General features: G+C 35.5%; 1 protein-coding gene across 1 annotated transcript in view; it reads left to right on the forward strand.

Annotated features, from left to right (window-relative positions):
* The window catches only part of LOC106532541 (high affinity cAMP-specific and IBMX-insensitive 3',5'-cyclic phosphodiesterase 8B), a 140600-nt gene that overhangs the window by 61484 nt on the left and 77823 nt on the right, over nt 1-1293 (forward strand). Inside the window, exon 4 of the mRNA XM_014028633.1 lies at nt 1106-1165. Coding sequence (XP_013884087.1) covers nt 1106-1165 — 60 coding nt within the window. The remainder of the gene's footprint in view (nt 1-1105; nt 1166-1293) is intronic.

The following is a 1293-nucleotide window of genomic DNA, read 5'->3' on the forward strand; positions in this document are numbered from 1 at the left end:
GACCTATCCACGTCATCATTTACCCAGAATGCTTTGTGTGCAAATAAAATGGCTCCGTCTGTGTTAAAATATATATTTTTAAAATTTACAAAACTAAACAGCCTACAGTATTTTTACAGTCTTTATTTTACAGTTAAATAGTTTATCAAATGAAGTCTAATGTTACAACTAATCATGGATCCCTTTAAAGTGGAAAAAACACATTTGTCTCGTTTGTATTCTCATCACCTCAGTTTGGTGGACAGCTATTCCCTGTCTCCTTCACTTCTTACCGTAGTATAATTTTTATCATCTGCTGCCAGCTCTGAATGCAACATAATGATTTTGCCCATGTCTGTGTGTGTTTTAATATCATTAAAAATGTATGATGAACCTCTAGACAGATTTTAACACACACCACTTAAGGTGGCCGCCACAGCTAAGAAACCTTACCAAACACAACAATGCTTATAATTTAGTGGATTTTTAAAGTTATTAACATTTTGTGTGGGTGGTAAATTGGACTGTTCTTACATAGTGCCTTTCTATCCAGGGTACTCAAAGCAATTCACACTACAGTCTGTAGTAGTTTTTAAAAGTCATTCACATTTGAGCACTAACTAATCACTAAATATATGTTTAAAACTTTACCTTTGAGTGTTAGTGCCAATTTAGTCTTTTAGCTAAACGTTTCATGAAGTGACAGTAAGAAAACCTGTGCATAACTATAACAGATTGGCCTTTTGTAGTTATCAAGTTGAAGATGGCCACCACACCCAACTGAACTCAGGAAACACTTTTGATTTTGACTTGACATTTTATTTGTAATTCAGGCATCCACTTACAGCATACACAGAATGACATTATGTTTCAGCGACACACTACAACAGGTGCACAAGGACAAGAAGTCCTACCAAGTGCGATTGCCTGACTGCACTGGTTTTGAAACACACCACTTCAAATTAAGAGACAAATTAAGTGAAATAATCTGTCAGTTGAAGACAAGAATACTAATCTAACACATCTTGCTTAGTATACTAATCTCATCAAAATAATTTCAAAAAAGCACTTTGGCTGGATAGAAGACTGTAAAACTGTCCATTGTTTCTTTTTTATTATTTTTTAGGATGATACGTGCCACAAAACCATCGGAAAACACAGTCATCCTAGCTGTTGTGCCACAGAAGTAAGCCTGAATTTTACTTTGATGTGTGTTATGGATATTTGTTGATTCACTTCCAGGAAAATACATTGTGTGTGTGTGTGTGTGTGTGTGTGTGTGTGTGTGTGTGTGTGTGTGTGTGTGTGTGTGTG

Source organism: Austrofundulus limnaeus, unplaced genomic scaffold (assembly GCF_001266775.1).
Source record: "Austrofundulus limnaeus strain Quisiro unplaced genomic scaffold, Austrofundulus_limnaeus-1.0 Scaffold790, whole genome shotgun sequence".
In the NCBI taxonomy this organism is placed as follows: Eukaryota; Metazoa; Chordata; class Actinopteri; order Cyprinodontiformes; family Rivulidae; genus Austrofundulus; species Austrofundulus limnaeus.